The 22719-nt window shown below is 53.2% G+C and overlaps 1 protein-coding gene across 2 annotated transcripts; it reads left to right on the top strand.

Moving 5' to 3' along the window:
- The first annotated feature begins 1824 nt into the window (after positions 1-1824).
- SART1 (spliceosome associated factor 1, recruiter of U4/U6.U5 tri-snRNP) lies at positions 1825-22440 on the top strand. 2 transcript variants are annotated; one of them, XM_075130387.1, is made up of 20 exons: positions 1825-2195; positions 3602-3656; positions 4678-4733; positions 6547-6673; positions 7594-7699; positions 9022-9099; positions 11358-11457; positions 12629-12771; positions 13941-14147; positions 15191-15312; positions 15410-15552; positions 15892-16022; positions 17250-17420; positions 18099-18209; positions 18437-18524; positions 19789-19879; positions 20479-20614; positions 20957-21046; positions 21567-21688; positions 21939-22440. In XM_075130387.1, exons 1-20 carry the CDS (start codon positions 1844-1846, stop codon positions 21955-21957), a joined length of 2448 nt encoding a protein of 815 aa, XP_074986488.1. In that variant the 5' UTR covers positions 1825-1843; the 3' UTR covers positions 21958-22440. The 2 variants fall into 2 exon arrangements, with proteins under 2 accessions (XP_074986488.1, XP_048712285.1); XM_048856328.2 differs by having other exon boundaries at positions 17247-17420.
- The last annotated feature ends 279 nt before the right edge of the window (positions 22441-22719 follow it).

Raw genomic sequence — 22719 nt, 5'->3', positions numbered from 1 at the left:
ATGCTCAAATAAATTGGTTAGTCTCTAAGGTGCCACAAGTACTCCTTTTCTTTTTGCGAATACAGACTAACACGGCTGTTACTCTGAAACCTGTCCACAAATATACATTGATCCAAGTCTGCCCACATAGCGAATGAAGGGCAAGGTCATTTATCTGAGGAAAATCTCCTTTAGGGAAAAATTTCCAGAGTGTTATCATGTCTTGGTTCACTGGAGATGTACAGAATTCTTTGAATTTATTCTCAAACTCAGAATTAATATATTTAGTTAAAGAATTTCTAACTGTAAATTTGAAGGGTAATTATCAATATCCATATACAAAACAGTGAAAGGACTAGTAAAAAGAGCCATGGTGTACTTATCAACCTTAAAATCCTCTCAAATGACTCTAACAGTGAAAAGAAAAGGAGTACTTGTGGCACCTCAGAGACTAACCAATTTATTTGAGCATAAGCTTTTGTGAGCTACAGCTCACTTCATTGGATGCATCCTTAAGCTCAAATAAATTGGTTAGTCTCTAAGGTGCCACAAGTACTCCTTTTCTTTTTGCAAATACAGACTAACACGGCTGCTACTCTGAAATCTAACAGTGAAGAAACTGCATTGTGGTGTTTCTCATAATTTATACCCGGTCATTCTCAGTTCTTAACTGATGCAAATAAATAAAGTGGTCCAAATTATTGGGACAAACTGTTTTGAAAGAGTCACAGTTTTTTATATAAAAGAGGCAACTAAATTGAACAGTGTATCAAAGAGGCAAATCCTTCCCCTATACAGGTGTTGAGATGAAACACAATATCTAAAAGGAAAGCCAGATCACTTATCTAGTCCTTGCTTTTAATAAGCTTGCAATTGTCAACAAGTTCATTCCTCTTTTCCAAAAACTTTAGCACTGGTTCTCTTTTTGTTTCCCAAACCTTTTGAGATCATTTCCCTGTAACAGCCAATGAACATTCCAGTGGAGCACCAACTCTCCCTGCAAAGGTGATCTAGTGGGATATTTTGTGTTAATTTCAGCATAGGCTTATGTAAAATGCCACTGAAAATCAAACTTTTTCCATACAGCTGTAGTGTTGCATACCACACTATAGGTTTAGACTCTTTCCCTTCTATAAACAAGAACGAGTTTTCCCAAGCCAGGTTAAATTCTCTCCATGCAATGGCATTGTTGCCGTTTGGTTTGGATGTCGTGGGCCTACTAAACAACACCGTAAGTAGCCAGCTGTACATGGCCTAAAGGCACGTCTGAAGCAGCTCACAGAGCCATTAAAAACCATGAGATGGTTGGGCCTGGGCTCTATGGGGCACCATGGTCCAGTGTGTCCTGCCTCTGGCTCTGTACAGCCGCTGGCGGTGCCCTACTCACCCCCCTCTAACCGAAGGCCTTTGTTTGGTGGCTCATTTTTATAATTCTTCGCCACAACCCGCAGTGTCCGCACCTGGCAGCTCTGCGCCATAGGGCTGCCCCCCAGCCCGTGCCACTCGGCTCCCCTGGGAAGAAATATGCCACCGCCCCCTCCAATGGTAATGGCACATCCCCGTTGCCTAGGGGCAAAGGTCAGCCAGCTGCAGCAACTTCAGGAAAGTAGGAAGTGTGTAGTGGTGACCCGGAGCTAGTAGCCTTGTAAACAGGAAGTGAGGTGTAAAGAACCCGGAATTCGAATGCTTGGAAACAGGAAGTGACATAAAGCAGAAGTAGCGTGTAGACAAGCAGGAAGTGGGCTGTAAATTACCCGGAAGTAGTGCGGAATGCACGCCAACTTGTGGGTAATGACCCGGAAGCACAGTGGCGCCAACCCCGGAAGCTTCGCGTCGCGTCGCGCCGGTGCCATTTTGCGTCTCCATGGGCTCCTCGAAGAAGCACCGGGAGCGGGGGGAGACCGGGGGCCCTGGGGGCTCTGAGGAGCAGCAGCAGCAACAACCACCGCAACAACTTCAGCCGGCGCCCGCCGCCCCCTCTTCCTCCTCCCGGCATCGGGAGCACAAGAAGCACAAGCACCGGAGCGGCGGGTCCGGCGAGCGGCGGGGGAAGCGCAGCCGGAGCCGCGGGGAGCGGAGCAGCCGGCGGAGTGGGGGAGAGGAGGCGGCCTCGGCGGCCCGGGGTAGCCATGGCCGGGCTGGGGACAGGGGCGCCCAGGAGGCTGAGGGGACCAGGCGCATCAAGCGGGAGAAGCGCGACGAGGGATACGAGGCAGGTCAGAGCCCGGGGGGTGGTATGAGGGGAGGGACCCGGGGGGCTGAGCGGGAGGCTCTAGGACGAGCGGCCCGAGAGCCAGGGGAGAGGACCGGGGCTCGGGGAAGGGGTCCAAAGGGAGAAGGTGGGAGTCAGAGGCGGAGTCACTGGTGGCTAAGAGTGGAAGGGCTGAGGAGGTCAGAGGGAAAGGAATGTGGGAGTGTCCTGTGGGGTAGTCTATGGGAGTGGGGTGTGGCTATGAGATATGGAGGGAGAGGGGCTATGGTGATATGGAGTCTGTGCGGTCGAGGGGGAGGGATTGGTGTGGCTAATGAGGTAAGGGAATGGACAGAGTTTATTAGGTTTGGTGAGCAGTGCTCTGGGGTGGCAGGGGTCTTTGGATGTTTAGAGGTGGTTATGGGGGGGGTTGGGTTGACTATGAGGGTTTATGGTGGGGATTGGCTGCTAGCGGAGAAGTTATGGGGGTCAGGTGTTGGGAAGGGGCTAGGTGAGGGATCAGAGTGTGTGTTTGTCCTTCTGTGTTGTGGCACTGGGTCGTTAACTTTAGAGGTCAGAGGGCATGAATTTTTTATGGGGTAGAGATGTGGAGTTATAGTCTCTGATGGGTGAGGGAGATATGACACGTCTCATGGGTTGGAGGAGGCAGAAGCTGCAGGTGCTGTCCTGGAGGAGGTGGTGGGGGATGAGGTTTAGGGAAGGCATGACTTGCTGATTTATTGGGTGGCGGGGGGTGTTTGATGGAGAAGGGGCATGAAAGATCAGAGTAAAGCAAGGAGTAAGCTCATCGCCTGTCCTGGGGAGTGAGCATGCATGTGCTTGTAATTGCTCATAAAGGGGTTCTGAAAGGTTTTTGGAGCAGATGAGCTCAGGATAGACCTTTTGTGAAGGGACTTCCTTGGTTGATCATGAGACATCTATGTATAAAGTGCCCCGAAAAGGTGTCTTAATACATAACTCTATACGATAACTGTGTGGCCTGTGATCTGGATAGACACACTTTCTGGCTACATCTGTCTAGCACCCTGTTTTATGGTACCATATTCTGTCATGACATGGTATCTAGCCATTGACCTCACTGACACTCCACAATAGTGTGAGCTGGAGTCTGTTCTGTTTCATCGACAGAATAACTAGCTTGGCTCCCTCTGTGGGATCTTTATTCCAGCTGATGGGCAAAGCCAAAGGAACCAAGTTAAATTTTCAGGTCCCTGTAAGGGGTGTGTGTGTTCACAGCACTTTTCGCTATAAAAAGCATATCTTAGCTGGGTGGTGGTCTTTGGCATGTGCTAAGCAGGAAGTCAGACCAGTTGGTCAGAGTGGACCCTTCTGGCCTTAAAATCTATGAAAACGAGGTCTCTGTTACTTTTGTCTTGTTTACAAACATCTCCCTGACTTATCTCTAAACAGCTGCCAGCTCAAAGGCTAGCTCGGGGGATGCTTCTCTCAGCATTGAAGAGACCAAGTAAGTGAGATGCTATATCTAATGTAATTATGTGCTCACCCTCCCCCCCACTTCTCATTGTGTCTGAGCACCAAATGCATTTATTCCATCCTGTGAGGTTGGACGATACTTTTATCCCCGTTTTACAGGTGGGGAAAATGAGACCCAGAAAGGGTAAGTGGCATTAATTTTGTGTGTGGGAAATGTGGGGTCTGTAATTTATTTCTCTAATTAGTTGGTGCTGAAAATGCAGAGGCCCCCCTGGCTCTTTTTGGGATCTGGAAAGAAATGAATGGGGAGTTGGTCTGAGATTCACAAAGATGACTCTGAATCTGAAATCTTCACAGCCCATCAGACATTGCTTAGGGCATGACCAAGGCTCTGCCATCCTGTCTGTCATGCCGTTTGCTGGAATGTTTCTGTAATCTTTTTTTATGAGGGAAGGCAGCATGGTCTAGTGGGCAGGACACTGGACTAGAAACTTGGGAGATCTTGGGTTGCCTTGGCAGGAGTTAAAGCTCCTGCCAGCAGAGCTCTCAAGGTCACTGGGTACATAGCTTTCCGACTGTCAAGGTGCAGTCCGTAGGGAAGGCATAGTGGATTTGTATGCCTAATTTCCTCTAATGAGAACTCAGCAGCCATGCCTCAGCCTTGGATTTTATCACTTGTGTTCCAGTAATGCCCAGGAACCACAGTCATGAACCAAGACCACATTGTGCTAGCCAGTGTGCAAACATAGAAGAAAGCTTAGGTACTTATCTGCCTCCCCCAATTCCTGTAGCTTCCTAATCATTGATAGATATATCCTCACAACTCCCCTGTGAGGTGGTGAAGTGCTATTATCCCCGTTTTACAGATGGACTGATTTTTCCGATGTCACACAGGACGGGGATGGAATTGAACCCAGGTGTCCTTAGTCCCACACTAATGCCTGAACCACTGGAGAATCTTTTCTCTGTGCTCTAAATGAGTCCTGCTCTTGTAGGATCTGTGTATTTCTGATGGTTATGCCACATAACCCCATCTTTCTTTCTATCTGCAGTAAACTCCGAGCTAAACTTGGGCTGAAGCCTTTGGAAGTCAATACCATCAAAAAGGGTAAGTTTGGCTTTCACCTTAATTAAAACAAAAACCCAAACCTTGTGTTTGGTCTGAAACCACTTTGTACTTGTTAAGGCTTTAACATCCCTTTGTAGGAATGGCACAAAAATGTGGGGTCTCTGGTATTTTGCTATCTTAGTGTTCCCCCGCTTTGATGTGTTGTGGTTGGGGTTTTTGCTGGAGGGTCCTTGTTCCTGTGCCCCACTCTTCATCTCTCATCAGTTCCCTGCCATCGCAGGGCCTGTGGGTATTGGGGTTGCCCAAGTCTCTCCTGTTCCCTGCAAGGGGCACATAAGTGTCTTCTGAGGACTGAAATGTTTTGGTGTAACAAGTCACTGGGTTCAATATAGGGGTATTTGGCTGAAATTCTCTGACATGTGCCTTACAGGAGGCCAGACTAGATGACTAATGGTCCCTTCTGGCCTTAAACTTTCTGAACTCATTAAATATTTTTCTCTTAGGCTCTTTGTATTGCAGTAGCACCCAAGAAGCCCCAGTTACAGACCAAGACTGCATTGTGCTGGGCGCTGTACAAACACTGTTTTTGTGTGTACTTATCTGGCCCCTATCTCTGTAGCATTTGAGCCCCTCAGCCTTTAATGTATTTATCCACAGAGCTCCCTGGAGAGGTAGACAATACTAATACCGTGTTGTACAGATGAAGAAATGAAAGACAAGGGCCATGTCTGTGCTAGGAGCACTATACCACTATAAGAATATCTGTATACTATGCCGGTGAAGCATGTGACTGAGTAGTTAGTACTGGCTTTGCTCAGGTTGAGTAACCTTATTCCCACAAAGCAAAACTCCTCAAAGTGCAGATTTTCTGTATAGCTACACCTACACTAGAGGCGGGCGGTTGTCTGCTCTGCTCTTGTCAGTCACACCTAATCTGACCCCTGGCTGACAGAAGTCTGTAGTGTAGATGTGAAGTCTGTAGTGTAGACATGGCCTAAGTGATTTGTCTGGGGTCACACAGGGAGTCTGTGACACAGCAGGGACTCGAACCTGGGTCTGTCCTGCAAGATGAGGGCTGGCTGGAAGTCTCTCCAGATTCCATCTGAATTCTCCTCTTCATCCAGGCAGCAAGATGCTCTGGTTGGGCTGTTCAGAAGCACTCAGTGTTGGCCTGACAACCCCCCATGGAAGCCCATAGGAGCAGGATTAAGGCAGTGCTCAGTGGTTCTGAAAATTCTGCCCTCTGTCAGCTGAGGTCCCTGGGGACTCCATCCCGGCATGCATTTCTGCACTAGGCATGGTGGCAGGGCAAACAGAACTGGAGGGTGTAGGAGGGCTCAGTGGCTATAGCGCCCCTTCCTAGTAGAGAAGAGCAGGTCTTGGCGGTGGTGTTTATGGAGGCTGCTGGACACAGACAGACCCCGTGGTTCTCCTGGTCTCTCCGATGCCTAGGCTGTGCTGTGTGGCGTCACCACACAGTGTGCCTACGGACTGTCCTGGGCCAAGCATGCTGAAACACGCTGACACCCTGCTGAGCAGTCGGTTAGAGCATGGTGGTCTCCTTCCTCCCCTGGACCCAACGCCTGCCAGTTCCCACTGCTGCTCCTTCCACAGGGAGCAGGGCTCTGGCCCTGGCCAAGGGGAAGAGACATCAGGTCCATCCCATGATCAGATGTGGTAAGACTCCTCCCATGCCCTCTCCCAGCTGATCAAGGCACTCAGTTGATCCCTGTGCTGTTCTTTTCTCCTGCCAAGCACTAACAGGAGGAATGCAAGTGGCGAGGGGGGCAGTAACATACTTGCCTGACTCCTCCTGCTGCAGCTCCTCTGTCTTGTGTGTTTTCCTCTGCAGAAGTGGGCAGTAAGGAGGACCCTGTGGCAGCTGAGGTGATCAACCCCATTGTGCTGAAGCAGAGGGAGGAGATCCGGGAGAAGCTAGCAGCTGCTAAGGAGAAGCGGCTCCTCAACCAGAAATTAGGGTAAACCCCCACCCTATTTGCTTTGTATGTACTTGGTCCCATTACTGTTGAGTGTGATGCAGTGTCAGCACCCACTGCTCATTGCTCTGACCCCAAGCTTTATACAAATATAAGGATGTAACTGTTAGGCAACAGGGATTGAACCTGGGATGTCTGGCTCTAACAGCCTGAGCTAATGACTACTTTGCTCAAGATGTGTCATTGAGTAAGGCACACATTTTTACTAGTGAGGATAATTAACCCTTGGAACAACTGACCAAGAGCTATGGTGGGTTCTCTGTCACTGGCTGTCTTTTTCTAAGAGATCTGCTCTAGTTCAAGTAGGAGTTACATCAGGGCAGTCCTATGGCCTGTGTTATACTGTGGTCAGACTAGATGATTCCACACTAGGGCCCTTCTGGCCGGAAGTAGCCTGCAGAACTCATTATCATGGGATATTAAGGTTGAGAATTTAGCTGGATTCCAAACGGAATTGGATGTTTCTATGGAGAAGAAGAGTATTCAGTGTAGTTAATATAGTCAGTTCTGGAATGGGGAAACTGAGTCACTGGGTAGCGTCAGTGACTGACTTAAGGTCACACAAGAAGTCTGGTAGAGTTGCGAATGGAACCCGGGTCTCCCAAGTCCTGGGCTAGTGCCCTGACAACTGAACCATCCTTTCCTTCTCTCCCTCTTCCATCCCTCTCTAAAACATGGGTCTGCATTGACCAGAATTTGAACCCAGGTCTCCTATGGGGCAGACACAAGAATTCTACCACTGAACTACCAGTGCTTTTCCTGAGGACAGGAAAGGCATTTGAGCTCCTGGTCATTTCAAGGATCCAGAGGGCTCCAAGGAGGATGAGGCGGTGGTGGGGAGCTCTCCAAGGCAGAACAGCCTTCTTTCCTGCTAGCTTCTTCCTCTGTTTCCCCGCTTTCAGGAAAATCAAGTCTCTGGGAGAGGATGACCCCTGGCTGGATGACACCGCTGCCTGGATCGAGAGGAGCCGGAAACTGCAGGTTGAGAAGGAGCTGGCTGAGAAGAGGGTTAGTGTAGTCCTGGAGTCTCAGAAGCTTCTGGGCTGCATGGGTGCCTCGTTGGGAACACTAGCACTATGTGTGACATGTACCCAGCTGCCCTTGTCTTCAATCCAGTAGTAAAGCATGTTCCATCCCTGTCCCAGCAGTTGGTGCCATCTGCCCTGCTCTCAGCTGTGCCAGCTCTTGGGTTGCTGCTGCAATAAGGAACTAAGGCTGTAATTCGCCGCATGTGGCAGAGTGTTGCATGGTGGCTGGTATTCTGGGCCGGCTGATGCGAGAGCATACGTTTGCTGGCCTGGGACTGCATGCAAGGGGGTGTTGTGTTGGACTGGGGCTGTGCTGATGGCTTGTTGTATGCTTTGGAAGTAATACTCTTCAGCTTAGCCAGCTCCTATTGAGCTATGAGCTTGCTACAGAGGTTGGAAGGTGTAGACAGCAGCCAGACTTAGCCCTTGTGTTGTTTAGGTGTATTATGGTAGTGCCTACAGACCCCAGCCAGGAGGGAGGCATCATGCCAGGCACTGTGCAGGTCCCCAAACAATATCAAGGAACCAGACATAGAGAAAGTGATAGGGTACAAATGGATTAAATGGCAAGGTTGGGCCAGGAGTTCTGGTTCTCTCCCCCATGCATGCCTGTTCTGACTACTAGACCATGGTCAGTGGGTAATAGAAACCAGGAGTCCTAATGCCTTGCACCCCAGCTCTAACTGTTAGACTCTACACCCTCCCAGTGCTGGGAACGTATATGGCCTGGCTCCCAGCCCTTCCCCCAACTTTTGGCCACTAGACCAAGTTTTTGAGGGTCAGGCCTGGTGGGGCTGGGAGCAGGGCTGCAGCTTGTGGGGCGGCGGACAGGGCTAAGTGGGCTGACGCTGGGCGTGGGGCTGGAGCCAGGAACAGGACTGAGCTGGGAGCGGAGCCGCAGTTGGGCTGTGGTGGGGGCCAGCAGCTGGGCCCGTGGTCAGGTGTGTCTCTGTTCCTGGCCTTGCCCCCAGCCTCAGCCCTCGGAACCGAGCTGTGGCCGAGGCTGGGGGCTGTTCCAGGGCTGGAATCAGAGCTGCGCCAAGGCTGGGGATGGGAGCCGGGGATGCGGCTCTGGGTGGGACTGAAGCAGAACGGGGAGGGGCTGGGTGGTGCTCCCTCCCCACCCCTGTGGGGGCTGGCCCACGCCCAGCCGCTCCCACCAGGATGGTTCTCCACACCCCTCTAGGGGGGTGCGCCCCACACTTTGAGGAGCTCTGCATTAGACCCTATATCTTAATACGTCCTATATGACTGCGATTAATTTTAAAAGCATCAGAATTGTTTCTATTTTGTTAAATTCAGGCCAAACTCCTTGAAGAGATGGACCAGGAATTCGGCATCAGCAGTCTTGTGGAAGAGGAGTTTGGGCAGAAGAAGAAGGTGAGAGCAACCTGGAGGTCCTGGCAGAGTGTAAATACCTCAGCAGTGCCTAGGGACCAACAACGACCAGGGCCCCATTGTACTAGACCCTGTACAAACAGTCCCTGCCCCAAGGATCTTACATGCTAAATGGTGGGGACAGATACAGCTGGGGGAAAGGTGTAGTATGCAGAAGCAGAGTGAACAATGCCATGGCCACAAACCGCATGATAGCTGATCCTGGGAGGGGAAAGGAAATGGGGAGAGGGGGCAGGGTAGGGAGGGTATGAGGGGAAGCTGTGAAGCAAGTCTGAAGTGAAGAGACAGAAGGGAGCAGGGTGGAGCAAACCCCAGTCAGTGCAGGGCAGAGAAGTCCCTTCAGATCAGTACAAAATAGTGTCTTATGTCCCAGCTTCAGCTGATTTTGCTCCTTCCAGTTTCAGTCTCTGGCTGGCTTCTCCCTGCAGTTTCTTGCTCTACAGCGTATGTGGCTGATGGGTGGGGAGTGCTGCATGGATCCTAGTGCCCCCAGAAAGAGAAGGGGTCTCCTGCACACCTCTGGAGTGTGCTGGCAAGGAGGGCTGGCCATGTTTGCTTATTGAAATGCAGTAGTATTGATGTCTCCATTTTCACAATGGCTTTCCCGGAGACTATCCAGGACTCCATGTGCTATGGCACTGATCCATGCCAGAGTTGCTCCCTTACCTCAATGCGACTCAGTTGATTTCACTAGTGTTGCAGTTACTCTCTAGCATGAACTGGGCCATGAGTGCTACAGTGGTGGCTTCCCCATGCAGCCTGGCGTTGCTCTAGGGTAGAAACTGAAGGTCCCCCACTTCCAGGCATCTGATCTGAAACCTGCATCTCTAGCCTCTGTACAAAGCTGAAACCATACAATGCTTGGCTGCTGGATCTTGTGTCCAGTTCTGGTGTGCACCGATCCAGAAGGACATTGATAAACCAGGGAGGGTGCAGAGAAGAGCCACGAGCATTATTAAAGGATTGGAAACTGCCTTAGAGTGAGAGACACCAGAAGCTCAATCAAGTTAACTTAACAAAAAGAAGGTTATCAGTAGCCATTTGATCCCAGTCTGTAAGGACCTACATAGGAGACAGAAATTTGTCTGCTAGTTTGAAGAGCTCTCCATTATCAAAGATTTGACAAGAGCGAATGGCTGGAGGCTGAAGCTAGACAAATTCAGACTGGAAATAAGCACATTTTTCCCAGTGAGAGGAGGTAACTGTTGGAAGAATTTCCCAAGGGCTGTGGTGCATTCTCCATCTGTTAGGGTTCCCTCCCCGCTCTGAACTCTAGGGTGCAGATGTGGGGACCCACATGAAAGCCCCCTAAGCTTATTTCTACTAGCTTAGGTTAAAAACTTCCCCAAGGCACAAATCCTTTGTCCTTGGACGGTACGCTGCCACCACCAAGTGATTTAGACAAAAAATCAGGGAAAGGGCCACTTGGAATTCCTGTTTCCCCCAAAATATCTCCCCAAGCCCTACACCCCTTCCTGGGAAGGCTTGAGAATAATATACCAACCAAATAGGTAAACCAGATTCTTAAAAAACAGAACTTTATTATAAAGAAAAAAAAAAGTAAAAGATGCACCTCTGTAAAATCAGGATGGAAGGTAACTTTACAGGGCAATCAGATTCAAACACAGAGGATTCCCCTCTAGGTAAAACTTTTAAAGTTACAAAAAACAGGGATAAACCTCTCGCTTAATACAGGGGAAAATTCACAACTTGAAAACAAAAGGTAATCTAACATGCCCTAGGAGGAGGAATTTTCTGACCTGGTGCTTCTCTGCTTCCCAAGAGAACAAAAAACAAAGAGCGCAACACCCCCCATCTCACCCCCCCACACCGATTTGAAAGTATCTTCTTTCCCCATTGGTCTTTTTGGTCAGGTGCCAACCAGGTTATTAGAGCTTCTTAACCCCTTACAGGTAAGGAGGAATTCTAGGCTACCCTTAGCTGTATGGTTATGACACCATCACTGGCAATTTTTATATCAAGGTTGGATGTTTTTCTAGTATATCTGCTCCGATTCAACCAGGAATTAATTCAGGGCTGTCGTATGGCCTGTGTTGCATGGGAGGTCAGACAAGATGATCACAGTGACCTCTTCTGGCTCTGTAATCTCTCTAATGACTCTACTGCCCTCTGGGGGACGGGTGGCTGTGCCTGAGTTCTGGCTTGGCATTCATGCCTTCTCCTCCCAAGCTGACTTCCTTCAGCCTGATGCCTCCTGTTGGATTTTCCTCTATCTCCAGGATCACTACAGCTCCCGGGATCTGCAGGGCCTGACGGTGGAACACACCATTGATTCGTTTGAGGAAGGAAAGACCGTTATTCTGACCCTCAAAGACAAAGGTAACCAAAGGGACTTCCCTTGCACCCCTCAGCATGGGAGTGGGGTAATGATTATTCTGGTGGAGAGCAGGGCTGCCTGTATTGAGACAACATGGCTACCACTAGGGCTTTCCCCACTCCCTGCTCCCCTGCTATAAAATCTGAATTTATTTTCTGACCTGTCTGTATAAATCCCTGGGGGGTGGGGGGGAAGCTATTAGTGGAATTGCTCACAAGTTCTACACACAGATTATGTACTGGTAGAACTGTGTGTGTGTGTGTGTGATATCAACCAATACAGTTACACTGGGTGCTGCACAGATCCTGCCCTCAAGTAGTCCCTGCCTCAGAGAGCTCACAGTCTAAACAGGCAAAGGATGGGAGGGGGAACTGAGGCACAGAGAGGCCCTTGCCCAAGGTCACCTGGCGGGGAAGAGAACCCAAATCTCCAACTCACAATCCAGCACCCTCCCCTCTAGGCTGCACTGCCTCTATTCACTGAATGGAGATAATGGTGGATATTCTGGAATCTGGGCAGCACGGAGCAGGTTTTGTACAGGTTTCAGAAGGCAGAACTCCATCAAACTCAGTGTTACACCCACTGTGCAAGAAGCCCTTTGACTGGGGAATGCATTTATTAGCATACTGCCTGCCCTCAGTACAGCAGGCCCTGAGCCACTAATGATTCGCTGCAGTTTCCCATAATCATATTGGAAGTGGGAGGGAGGGTGGCCTAGGGCATAGAGCAGGATGACCGAAAAAAGTCAGGGGTTATTTAGACAGGCAGCTCTCTGGGGCTGGGACTGTCTTTTTGTTCTGTTTGTATAGTACCTAGCACAAGGGGTCCTGGTCAGTGACTAGAGCTCCTGGGCACTACCATGGGTGCTGCCACTGACTGAACTCTGGCAAGTCACTTAGATGTGATGGGGCTCTGTTTCCCTCTTTGGAGCCTCTCTGGGGCGTGGTGGGGGATTAAATGCCAGATGTAAAGCATCTTGCAAAGCTAGAGGAGAGGGAAGTGGTGATGTTGTTACAGACTCTTGTTCCTGCTGGCCAACTGAAGCCCTTGAACGCAGCGGGCAATGAATAGATTGACAGTCCGTGGTCGTTAGCTACAGTGCTGGGAGCACTGTGGCTGGGGCCGAGCCAGGGCTGTATGGTAACCCAGTGGTGATGGTATCTTGTCTCCCAGGTGTCCTTCAGGAGGAGGACGATGTCCTGGTGAACGTCAATATAGTGGACAAGGAGAAAGCTAAGAAGAATGTGGAACTGCGGAAGAAGAAGCCGGAGTACAGGCCCTATGAGGAGGAGGAGAGTGTGGATGACATGGCGATTGTAAGAGCAGCACAGGATACAAGGGCAGGCTGCACTGGTTCTCAGGCCTCCTCCTGTCGTTTAAAATAGGCCCAGGTTCCTCGTTGGGGGGTGTGTGTGCGTGCGCGCCCATGTGCTTGGAGTCACTGGGCTAAAGGTAGCCGTGAAATGTGGTCATAGGTGACCTAGATTCCCAAAGCAACCTCCCTTAATCAAGCAACTAGCAAACCCCCTGTGATTGGTGGCTGTGACTTAACACTGTTCTCTAACCTCCTTCAATCCAGGCCCAGGGGCATCAGTGTTCTTGGGTTACAGCAGTACGGTGGCTTTAAAGGGCCATGCCGTTAGCGTGCAGAGCATTTCCTGGCCTGCCTGGGAAGACTCCTTCATGTAGGTTAGTCCGAGCACTGACCTACTCAGTGGGTGTATTCCTGGCTGGCAACAGGGGCCGGGACTATGGACTAGCTTTGTCCATAGGGATTGCAGTTCAAAACCTGATCCTGAGAGGTGTGGAGAATCTGCCTGGAGTGGGGAAGGGCATTATAGTCGGTGCTGTGACTCGTTTCTCTGCCCAACAGTGCGGTGCGGGGGCTCCCACTGCAGGCTCTGTGACCTGCCTCATAGCTGAAATCTGGGGGTGGTGGGGCCCTGGTGGTGGCAGGCAATGCTCCAGACGTGGAATAATCTAAATAGTGCTCTCTTAATGGCTTCAAATCCAGGCTGATGCCTTACTGGGAGAGGCTTTCGCCAAATGCCAGATATTGGGTTAAATACAGGGGGAAATGGATGAAACTGTCTGGCCTGTGATAGACAGGAGGTCAGAGTAGATGCTCTAATGGTCCCTTCAGGCCTTAAACTCTATAGATCTATGAAAAGTGGAGAGGTGCCATGGTTTGTTTAAGCGGGAGGTGGGTTGCTTGTGGGATTGGAGGTGGTATAGCTAACCAGACCAAGGAAGGCAGAGAACATGAACTGGAGCGTGGGAGGGAGTTAGAGAAAACAGCCAATCAGCAGGGGGCAGGGCCTATTGAGTGAAAGCCTGAACGAGCAGTGGTGGGGAAGACATGGGCAGCTCATGAGCCGCAAACCTGTTGTTCTGATTCCCCTTTTGCATCCCTGCTGGAATGCCTTATGCTGCCTGACCCTGGAGAGTCTCTGTGCTGGAGGCTCACGTGCTGTCTCTCCCCCAGTACAAACACAAGAACGTCCTGTCTAAGTATGATGAGGAGATCGAAGGGGAGAAGAAGAAATCCTTCAAGCTGGACTCGGGCGGCATGGCAGATGGCTCATGGGAGCGGGAGCTGCAGCAGGTTCGCGATAGTCTGCGCAGCCAGGCCCAGAGCCTAGACATGCCTGGTCTGCACCTGGCCTCAGAGTACTTCACCCCGGAGGAGATGGTAAGGAGGCCTCCTGCAGTAGCACCTGCTACTTGTTTATTCCGGGATCCAGGTCCCTATTGCAGTAGTGGGATGTGGGGCAAGCCAGGCTCTGACTTGGTCCACCTAATCCTCTCTCTAGTTGCCAGGCTGATGGGCTTTGCCAGGCGCTCAGGGTCCAGCTGATGGCCAGATTTGGGATCGGGAAGGAATTAGACCAAGGTCAGATTGGCAGGGACCGTAGGGGTTTTCACCTCCCTCTGCAGCATGGGGCAGAGGTCATCTGCTGGGCATGTCTTACCTCATCTATTCCCTGCTGCTGCAGGGGCCTGTACTAGATGATCTTTAAACTCTGTGAAGCTGTGGCTAATGCTATTATGTCTGTTACAATAGCGCTTGGAGGGGGATTGTCTTGGGTGCTGCAAAGCACCCCCTGACTGAGATCAGGACCCCACTGTGCACCAGGCAATGCACAGAGCCCCCAAACTGAGACAGGACCCCTCCCATGCACAGAGAGACAGTCCCTGCCCCAGAGAGCTCAGTCTGATTAGACAAAAGATGGGGCTGAGGCATAGAGGAGATGGGACTGACCCCAAGGTTAGTGGCAGAGCTGGGAATAGAGCCCAGGAGTCCTGGCTCCCAATCCCATGATAGTGCTGCCTCTCATATACAGAGAATATTTGCAAAGGGGTGTTGGATTCTTACCTTGTCTTACAAGACCAGACTACCTGTGGACTGGTGGGACTGGAGTGGAGCGCTGGGCTCTAGCCACCCCCTGGCCTGGTGTGTTAAAGACAGTGCCTTGTCCCAGTTGCTCATGTGTGTGTATTAGGGAGTGGCACCGTGGGGCATGCGCCTGGACTTGTGGTTCTAGGTACAGATGCTGGGGGCGTGGAGCCACAGGTGCTCCTGGGTAGATGTGTGAGGGGGTGGTTAGCAAGGTGCCGGGCCCTGGGTGCTCATGGGGATTGCAGACAAGGTGCTACACACCAGGTCAGGACCATGCTGTGTGGATGAGGGATAGAGGCTGTGCCTCACTGACCCGTTTGGTCTCTCCCATGCAGAACATCACCTTCAAGAAGACCAAACGGCGGGTGAAGAAGCTGCGGAAGAAGGAGAAGCCAGTGAAAGCTGATGATCTGCTGCCCCTGGGCAATGAGACAAAGCAGAGCGACTTTGGCTCCCGGTAACCGGGGGGGCAGGGGAGTCCAGTCCTGTGGGTGGAGAGACCAAGAGGGCTGTGCGGGATTGGTTCACGTGCTAACCAAGTTCTCTCCCCACAGGTTAAGGGGCCGAGGGAGGAGGGCTCACAGGAAGAAGGAGGAGGAGGAGGAAGGGGACATGGAAGAGATTGTGAACCAGCCTGCAGACCTGCCATCCCAGTCGGATGACACCCGGGTAGAGAACATGGAAATCAGCAGCGATGGTGAGGGGCTGGGACCCAGGACTCCAGGGTTCTTTCCCCTGCTCTAGGAGGAGAGTGGGGTCTAGTGGGTTAGAGGAGTTTTTCTCAACTCGTCTGTGGACTGATGCCAGTCCCTGAGATCTCCCTGACAGTTTAGGAAGGCAGCAAAGCCAGTCTCTGGTATCAAAGTTGAGAAGCACTGGGTTAGTGTGTCAGGGGCCCTGGAGCCTGGTTCTTACCCAGCAGCCTCCAGTGTCTGGCCTGATGCTCCCCGCAGGACCCCACCCTGCTGAAGCAAAGGCCCCTTGGGATGCTCGTTGCTGTTGTTGACTCCATGCCCCCATGTTTCTTTCCCTGCAGAGGAGGCTGAGAAAGTGCCCAAATCCCCAGTTGCCTTGGAGGAGGACGAGGCGGAGCAGGAGCTGCAGAAGCAGCTGGAGAAAGGCCGTAAGCTCCGGCAGATGCAGCAACTGAAGGAGAGTGGGGAGAAGGTGAGGAGGCCTGGTCCACAGGTGGAATCAGGGTGGGGGGCTTTGATGATGGTCTGGGAGGCCATCTGAGTGCTACTGTCATAACCATATGGAATAGAATGGAATCAGAGAGAGAGACCAGGAATCCTGGCTCCTAATGTGGGCCCCCCGACTGGAGACTACTCCCCTCCCAGAGCTGGGCTGGGAACCTAGGAATCATTAACCCTGTGACAGGTTTCAGTCGGTCCTCCTAGCCCCTAAGGGGCGATGGAGGGCTATGGTCCCACTGGCAGGCCTTAGTCACACCTTTCGGGCACTGGGGAATTAGTGGGAAAGGAGCGCCGGCACGAGTCTGCAGCGCGCCCCTCAGGCAGGTTGGCCGGGGTAGGGGAACGCAGGCCCACCCAGCTCCACTGCGTTCCAGCCCAGGGCCCTGACAGCGGCGGGGGCCGAAGGTCCCGCCGCTCGGTCAGCGGGGGGCCATCCGCGCCCGCTGACCAAACACCCCCACCCCACGGTGCAGTTCTGCCCCCGGGCTACTTCCTCCCCAGTCTCTCAAGGGGGTCTCTCTGGTCCCTCCAGCTCGTCTGGGTATTCCGCTGCTGGCAGCTCCAGCTCCCCCTCTGTGTCGAACTCAGCTGGCCCGGGCTACAGCCGGGCCCCTCCAGGTCCTCTGGGTACTCAGCGGCTGGCAGTCCTGGTCGCCACAGGCCTTCCTCCCGTTCAGGTTCCTCCTGGCCCAGGGCCTCCCCTGGATCGGCAGCAGGATTGCGAGGGAGCAGCCTGTGTCTGTCTCCCTCTCTGGTGCTCTACTCACTGGGCAAAGGGCCCTGCCCTTTGTACTTCCTGTCCCACCCCTCCCCTTCCGGGGATTGGCATAAGCTTGGTCTGGCCCCGCCCACTCAGGCTGAGAGGGTGACTCTTTACCCTCTGGTTCGGAGGGAAGCCACCCTGGCTCCCTACAAATCCCTAGACCCCACTTACCTCCTAAAGCCAGGGAGAGGATTCTGGGGTGACCCTGTTCTATGGATGGATGCATTTGGCCTCCATGCTCCTTGACTGAACCCGCCATCCCAGAACGGAGCATGTGGTGCCCAGTCACACCCTTCCCCTGAGCACAGGTCCAGCTGCCCTGCTGGGGCTGCCCTGACTCTGGGGGCTCCTAGTGATCCTTGGTTCAGTGCGCAAGCCCCCAGCCTCATTAGCGCCCAGCTGCTGTCTAACCCAGCCCTCTTGCTCCTGAAGCAGGTCACTGAGATCGTCAAGAAACTGGAGACCCGCCGTAGCCGGGAGGACGACGAGGAGCTAGAGAGGAAAGGAGCGATAGTCTTCAATGCGACCTCGGAGTTCTGCCGCACACTGGGCGAGATCCCCACTTATGGGCTGGCCGGCAACCGCGAGGACCAGGAGGAGCTCATGGTGCGGCTTCCTGGGGATTCCTCCCCTTGCCCCAGAGTGGGCTGGGATGAAAGGAACCTGCCCTAGACAGAGGGGCATCAGCAGAACTAGCAGGAGCAGAGGGCTGTGGGTCAAAATTATGGGACACCGCCAGAGTGGGGTGGGGGAGAAGAGCCCAGGACGGTGATAGTAGCCGGCTGTGGGTTGAGACTGATCGGCACCAGCACAACTGGGTGGGTTCGGGGAGAGCCCAGGGCGGGGATAGTAATGGGTTGGGGGTTGATTCAGATATGTTGCCATGGTGCCCTATGGGAGTTGTGATCCAGGTACGTCATGCTCCCATTTTCCTTTATGGGCTGGGGTTCCTGGACAGACTGAAGTTCCCATTTTACATCAGGGTCTTTCCTCTGGTGCAGAACAGCACTACATCGTGGGAGTTTTTGGCCATGGAGCATCCTGGCATATGGAGTCTGACCTATAAAGGAAAATGGGCATGTGAAACAACCAAACTACCACTCCCAGGAGGCACTGCGGTGGCAGAAGTGCTTTTGTTTTGGGGCTCTTTGGCCAGCCCTAGCTGGGAGCATGGAGCTGCATTGCATGTTGTGGCACATGTTCTGCAGTGATCCCAGCCCCACTAAGCCACCCAGCTGGGGGCCCCCATGCTGATGCCCCGGGTGGCCTCTCTTCTGCTTTCAGGACTTTGAAAGGGATGATGAGAGGTCAGGAAATGGAGGCTCAGACTCTGATGGTGAAGAGAACATCGGGTGGAGCACGGTCAACCTAGATGAGGAGAAACAGCAGCAGGATGTGAGTACAATTTGGGGAAGGGGTGTGTGGGCGGTGACTGCATTCATAGCTTCCCCGACACGCGTCCCGCCCCGTCCCTCCAGTGAACACAATGAACCCTGCGGGGCTGTCAGTCAGGATTGAGGGGCACTGGCAGAGCTGTGGGAGGGGAGCCCAGGGCTGGCATAGCAGGGGACTCTTTAAACAGATGAGTCCAAAGCCCTGAACCCTGTCTTCCCCCTTTGCAGTTCTCAGCATCCTCTACCACCATCCTGGATGAGGAGCCCATAGTGAACCGGGGCCTAGCTGCTGCCCTCTTGCTTTGCCAGAACAAAGGTAAGTGGGGAGCTCAGGATGAGCCCCCTGTCCCAGAATCCTCTTGGGTTCCCATGCTTGCCTGCTGTGCTACATACAGATGACTGCTCCCTGTTCACAGCAGGGCCCAACTCCTCTCTGAAAACCCTCCCTGGTACTTAGTGACCGGAGTGAACTTTGTTTAAATTGTAGTAAGGCAAGATCTACAGAGATCGCAGCCCCTGTCATGCTGGGCGCTGTGCAGTCAATGAGGCAGTCCCCGACCTGGAGAGCTCAGCCTAAACAAAGGGTGGGAGGGTGTCACGGAGTCCCCGGGCGATGCTCTGGAACTGCTCCCTACGAAACCAGTCAGGACTCTGTGAAACCAGTGTCCTTTCTGTGAGCAGACACTCTTCAGGACACACAGCTCACACAACTTCCACCTTCCTGGGTCTGACCTCGGAGCATTCAGCATCCTCTGCCCCTCCGTACGCTTCCCACCGCGAGTCCGCCCAGGCGGGGTCCTGGGGAAGCCAGAGGGTCCTGCACCCTAACTTCGCAGTCAGACATGACTCTCAGCCAGCCAGTAAAACAGAAGGTTTATTAGATGACAGGAACATGGTCTAAAACAGAGCTTGTAGGTGCAGAGAACAGGACCCCTCAGCTGGGTCCATTCTGGGGGGCAGTGAGCCAGACAACCAGGTCTGGCACTTCACTCCATATCCCCAGCCAGCCCCAAACTGAAACTATCTCCAGCCCCCCCTCCTCTGGGCTTTGTCCCTTTCCTGGGCCAGGAGGTCACCTGATTCCTTTGTTCTCCAACCCTTTAGCTCTCACCTTGCAGGGGGGAAGGGCCCAGGCCATCAGTTGCCAGGAAACAGGGTGTTGGCCATTCTCTGTGTCCAGACCCCTGCACATACCTGCCCTCTAGGGCTCTGCCATGATCATACACCCTTATCCCACCACCTAGATACTTAAGAACTGCACAGGGGAAACTGAGGCACCCCCACACTATTCAGAGGAAACATTAAGAACAGTCCCGTTTCGTCACCGAGGGGGACAGAGCCCCTGAGAGGGGAACTGAAGTGCCCAAGGTGTGTCAGAGCTAGGAATAGAGCCTAGGAGTCCTGAGTCCCAGTCTACTGCCCTGCCCACTAGGCCATGCTGCCCCTGAAAGCCCTTTCTCCCTGTGTGATCCAGCAGCTCTGAGATCTCTGGGGCTGGTGTTTATGGTGAGGGGGAAGCTTCCCAGAGCACTTACTGCCCCTGGGCAGGGCCTGATCCATGCCTCTTCTGCTCACTGCAGGCCTGCTGGAGACGACAGTGCAGAAAGTGGCCAGGGTGAAGGCGCCCAACAAGTCGCTACCCTCAGCCGTGTACTGCATTGAGGATAAGATGTAAGTGGCCTTGTGGGGCAGGCGAAGCCCCGGGGTAGATCATCAGTAGCTGAAATCGGATCTGCCACCTCTGGGTCTTGGCACCTGGGCCTCTTGCCTGAGTTAAAGCCCCACTGTGCTAGCCATGGCTGTAGCACTTGCCACCACAAGAGGGGCAGGGAGTGGTTGCCATAAGATCTGTTGCCAGAATAGGTGTTGGCAGTGTCCTGCCCCATGGCTGGTTCCCCTAACCCCAGAAGGATGCCGACGGTCACGCAGCGGAGACTGGCAGCAAGGAGGCAGTTGTTGTGCTGGTGGTTTGGGTGATGTGGACGCTGGTCATGCACTCCCAGTAACACCCATAACCCTTATTGTAGACCTGGGCCCATGTCTCATGCCACTGAAAGGCCTGAGTGCCTAGGGATCATTAGTGGCCAGAGGGCTAAGAGCCCTGGTTTCGCATCTCATTCAAGACAGAAACCCCCTAGTGCTACGCTGGGGCAAGCACTGACTGCAAGGGGAGAGCGCCCTCTAGCATCACATTGGGATCAGCAGTGACTGCGCGGAGAGCAGCCATCCGCCCCGCCACTGAAATAACCTTCTGGGTTGGGCTCCCGCAGGGCCATTGATGACAAGTACAGCCGGCGGGAGGAGTACCGGGGCTTCACCCAGGACTTCAAGGAAAAGGATGGCTACAAGCCTGACGTCAAGATTGAATATGTGGATGAGACGGGTCGCAAGCTCACTCCAAAGGAGGTAGTGGGAAGGGACATGGGGGCGCCCGGGGTAGGGGGTGGGCAGTGCTGATGCATCCATGTCTTTCCCCTCCATTTCCCCCATGGGAAGCGGCTGTGATGGTGAAAAGAGGTTTTTTTCTCGGGGGGGATGGGGGGTGGGAGAGGGTTGGCTGGGAGCTGTGATAGTGAAGGGGGAGTTCTGTGGCGGGGATCCCTTGCTCTCCCTACTGTCACAGACAGATGGGGAAGGGCGCTGGGGGTTTCCCAGCCCTGGTGCTGTGTGGAGCGGGTGGCAGGAGGCTCCTAGGTGGGGCTGTGAGACAATCAGTGCTGACCCCCACTCTGTGCACTTTGTCCCCAGGCATTCCGGCAGCTCTCTCACCGCTTCCATGGGAAGGGCTCCGGGAAGATGAAGACAGAGAGGAGGATGAAGAAGCTGGACGAGGAGGCGGTGAGTGGGTGACATGGCTGGAGTTCCCCATGGGCAGAGCCTGTAGGATGCTGAAAGAGGGGTGGGGGCAGGTCCAGCTTCATCCTGTTGGCCAAGCAGTCAGGCATGGATGGGAAACCTGAGGAGAGCCCAGGGGGACACAGGAGCAGCATAGGGTGGGTGCTCTCCCACTGTGGTCGGTGTTGGCTCCTGTGCCTGTGTGGCACTAAGGGGTGCTGTGCTGATTATTTGCAGTCATCAATGGTTGTGCTCTGGCCTCAGAGTCTGGCTGTTAAGCCTGGGGTCCTGGCCAAACCACTCTTCAGGTTAACCATCTCCTCTACTCCCCCCGCTGTTTAAACTGGAATAGGGGAGTTCTTCCTTTGCTGTGTGAGGGACTGATAAGACCCTGCACCTCCGTGGTGGCTGTGTCTCAGCACTGGGTGCAGGTGGGATGGGATGGGCTGTTAGCCTGGGATCACAGTTGAGTTGGTGAAAGTCTGCAAGGGGCTGTACTGACTCAGGCTCTCCCCTCTCTCAGCTGCTGAAGAAGATGAGCTCCAGCGACACGCCCCTGGGCACGGTAGCGCTGCTACAGGAGAAGCAGAAGGCCCAGAAGACCCCCTACATTGTGCTGAGCGGCAGTGGCAAGAGCATGAATGCGTAAGTACCCTGTCCTCTCAGCAGCCATCATAGGGTTGGTCTGTCTGACCTCCCCAGTGCTGGGAAGCCGGGGCCTGGGGCAGGTGGTCTGGAGGGGAGCATAGGACATGGTTCTCCCAAGTCTAGTGGGGCTAATATAGGAGTGCATGGCCTCTTTTGTAGCTGTAACCCCTGTTAGTGATGATCTCTTCCCCCTGGCCTGAGTGGTCCTGGTCCTTCACTCATGTCCCCTCTCTCATTGCTTCAACAGAAACACCATCACCAAGTGAGCTGCTAGCACTGATCCTGGAAGCAGATGCTGTCTGCCTGTCACTTCCTATCTGATCTGACCATGTGCATCCTGGGTTCTGATGGTGGAGAGTCTCTACTCTCCCGGGGGCAACGGTCCAGTCCTGCTCCACCCTCACCATGTACCTACAAGTTGTGAAGTCAAGGGGGGAGGACTTCCCATGGTAGTGCTTCCCTCTAGTGGCTTCCACCTCTCAGCATCTGCTGGGGTGGTGTCCCTCTGCCCCATGCCACAGAGCGGACTCCTGCCTGTGCCTAAGTAAGATGCTGGGGTGCAGTTTGTTAAACTCTCCCTTCAACTCTTGATGTCTTGGATGCAAGACAGGCTGACCTGCCCTCGCCCCCACAGGCGGGGGTAGGGCTGTGTATATAGTTAAGAAACTGTGACTCTTGGCACCAAAACCTTGTTTTTGTATTGATGTCAAACCAAATCACCCATTAAAAGCACCAATTCCTGTCTGGGAGCTGGGGCCTGTTCTTGCCCGTACGGAGATACTTGTTCCTAGGGTGTGGGTCTGTAAGCCTGGGGGACTGGACCTGGCTCTTGCTGTGTTTGTACAGCACCTAGCACCACAGAGCCCCGCCCCATGACTGAAGCTCCCAAGTACTACCCAGATCAACTTCCTAGTCCCAGGGAGGCCTGACCTGTCTCTGCAGAGCATCTGGTTCTATTGGATAGGGTGACTGTGTTGTACTGCTCACCAGCACTGCAGTGGGGGGGAGGAGTGTCTTGGCTGTGGCCT

This window comes from Caretta caretta, chromosome 7 (assembly GCF_965140235.1).
Source record: "Caretta caretta isolate rCarCar2 chromosome 7, rCarCar1.hap1, whole genome shotgun sequence".
Lineage (NCBI taxonomy): Eukaryota > Metazoa > Chordata > Testudines > Cheloniidae > Caretta > Caretta caretta.
The sequence above is the reverse complement of the archived record's forward strand: the minus strand, read 5'-3'. Positions and strand labels throughout refer to the sequence as shown.